Source organism: Piliocolobus tephrosceles, chromosome 12 (genome assembly GCF_002776525.5).
Source record: "Piliocolobus tephrosceles isolate RC106 chromosome 12, ASM277652v3, whole genome shotgun sequence".
NCBI lineage: Eukaryota > Metazoa > Chordata > Mammalia > Primates > Cercopithecidae > Piliocolobus > Piliocolobus tephrosceles.
Window position 1 is genome coordinate 14,449,423 of NC_045445.1, and position 2,111 is coordinate 14,451,533.

Here is a 2,111-nt window from a genome sequence, read left to right on the forward strand (position 1 = left end):
GAGATGGAGTCTTGCTCTGTCGCCCAGGCTGGAGTGCAGTGGCCGGATCTCAGCTCACTGCAAGCTCCGCCTCCCGGGTTCACGCCATTCTCCTGCCTCAGCCTCCCGAGTAGCTGGGACTACAGGCGCCCGCCACCACGCCCGGCTAGTTTTTTGTATTTTTTAGTAGAGACGGGGTTTCACCATGTTAGCCAGGATGGTCTCGATCTCCTGACCTCATGATCCGCCCGTCTCGGCCTCCCAAAGTGCTGGGATTACAGGCTTGAGCCACCGCGCCCGGCCCAATTTGTGACTTTTTAATAAAAAGTTTAATTCTGAAATAAGTGAGGTTCATTCTCTCTCTCTCTCTCTTTCTCTCTCTGTGTGTGTGTGTGTGTGTGTCTTTTTACAGTAGATTTGAAACAACTTTGTGTAATTCTATATGTGGATTATGTGGTTATCTAATGTGGTTAAATAGTAAAATGCTCTTAAGAAAAAGCATTAAACAAGAGTTCATATTTATAACCTTAGTTGTGGCTTTCACCACTCTCCAATTCTGTTTTTGTGGTTTTGTTTGTTTGCTTGTTTTTGAGACAGAGTCTCACTCTGTCACCCAGGCTGGAGTGCAATGGCATCATCTTGGCTCACTGCAACCTCCGCCTCACGGGTTCAAGTGATTCTCCTGCCTCAGCCTCCTGAGTAGCTGGGGACTAAGGCGTGCACCACCACACCAGGCTAATTTTTGTATTTTTAGTAGAGATGAAGTTTCACCATGTTGGCCAGCCTGGTTTCGAACTCCTGGCCTCAAGTGATCTGCCCACCTTGGCCTCCCAAAGTGTGGGATTACTGGTGTGAACCACCATGCCCAGCCATCACACTCCGATTCTTACTGTGTTCAGTTTTCATATTAAAGTCCCAAAAAGACCACAGGTCTAAGCGGACAGTACTGTATGTTCTCTGATAATAATAACAGGTCTCTTTTGTTTTAAATCATTATACTCCAAATTTTCTATACTTTCAGGGTCAAGAACAAAGGTATAGCAGCCAAGTTATCCAAAACATCATTCAATGAAGCCAAGGCAGCCAGTCAATGCAGTCCCGAAACACAACCCATGCTATCCACTGTAGACAAGTTATCTGATTCCTCAAGTTCAGAAAGGTCACCCACACCATCCAGTACAGAAAAATTAATCAAGCCCTCAAGTCTACAAAAGCCATCCATACCAAACAGTGCAGGAAAGTTAACTAGGCCATCAAAGCCAAAAAGGTCATCCAGGTCATCACGCTCAGAAAACTTACGCAAGTCATCTCACCTGGAAAAGGCACATAGAACAGGCAGTCCAGAAAAATCACGTAAGCTAGACTATGCATGTAATCCAGCCAGTTCAGATAAGCCAGTCAGGCCACCTCGGCTATCCAAGCCACTTTGCTCATCTCATCCACAAAAACAAACGTCACCATCCAAGCCACTCAGTCCAAAGGAATTGGCTAAGCCTCCCAAACATTTTAATCCAAAAAGGTCAGTGAGTCCAGGCAGGGCAGCCTTATTATCCAACTCTAAAGTAGCTGAAACTTGTCAATCCTACAAGAAAAAACATCTTGTTTCCAAAACTTATAAGCCTTTGGTCAATGATATTTCTGAGGCAAAGGAGAAAAACACTCAAAACCTATATGTTTCAAGCAAAGTCAAGTCCTCTCCCAGGTCCTTTCGTAAGTTAGATTCCAGGAGCAATGCATACGATGATCACGTGAATGACAGTGATATGATGAGTTATTACAGTGAGGATGACAGTGATAAAGATATAATCATTACGTGCGACAGAGGATACAATGAATTCACCTCTGAAGTAACCCTAAATGATTAGGAGCTCAACAAAAATAAAATCCAAGTGTGAAAGAGCAAACTTATACCAACTATTTTATGCTCATCATCCCTTAAGAAACCAGCAGAGGGAAAAATCACTATCAAGATCAGTCCAATCCGTCTTGGAGGCGATTTATTTTAAAAATGTCAATAAAATGCATGGCATAAATTACTATTGTAATTATTATTTCATTTTAGGGGGCACAAGGATCTTTTGATGTCTCTTACTTAGACCTGGTCACTTGGATAAGAACATACACTCATACAA

General features: G+C 43.1%; 1 protein-coding gene across 1 annotated transcript in view; it reads left to right on the plus strand.

Moving 5' to 3' along the window:
• Nucleotides 1-2,012, plus strand: part of C12HXorf66 (chromosome 12 CXorf66 homolog) — a 10,284-nt gene extending 8,272 nt beyond the window's left edge. The window contains exon 3 of the mRNA XM_023202545.2: nucleotides 1,001-2,012. Coding sequence (XP_023058313.1) covers nucleotides 1,001-1,844 — 844 coding nt within the window. The 3' untranslated portion in view covers nucleotides 1,845-2,012. The remainder of the gene's footprint in view (nucleotides 1-1,000) is intronic.
• Nucleotides 2,013-2,111: the final 99 nt, after the last annotated feature.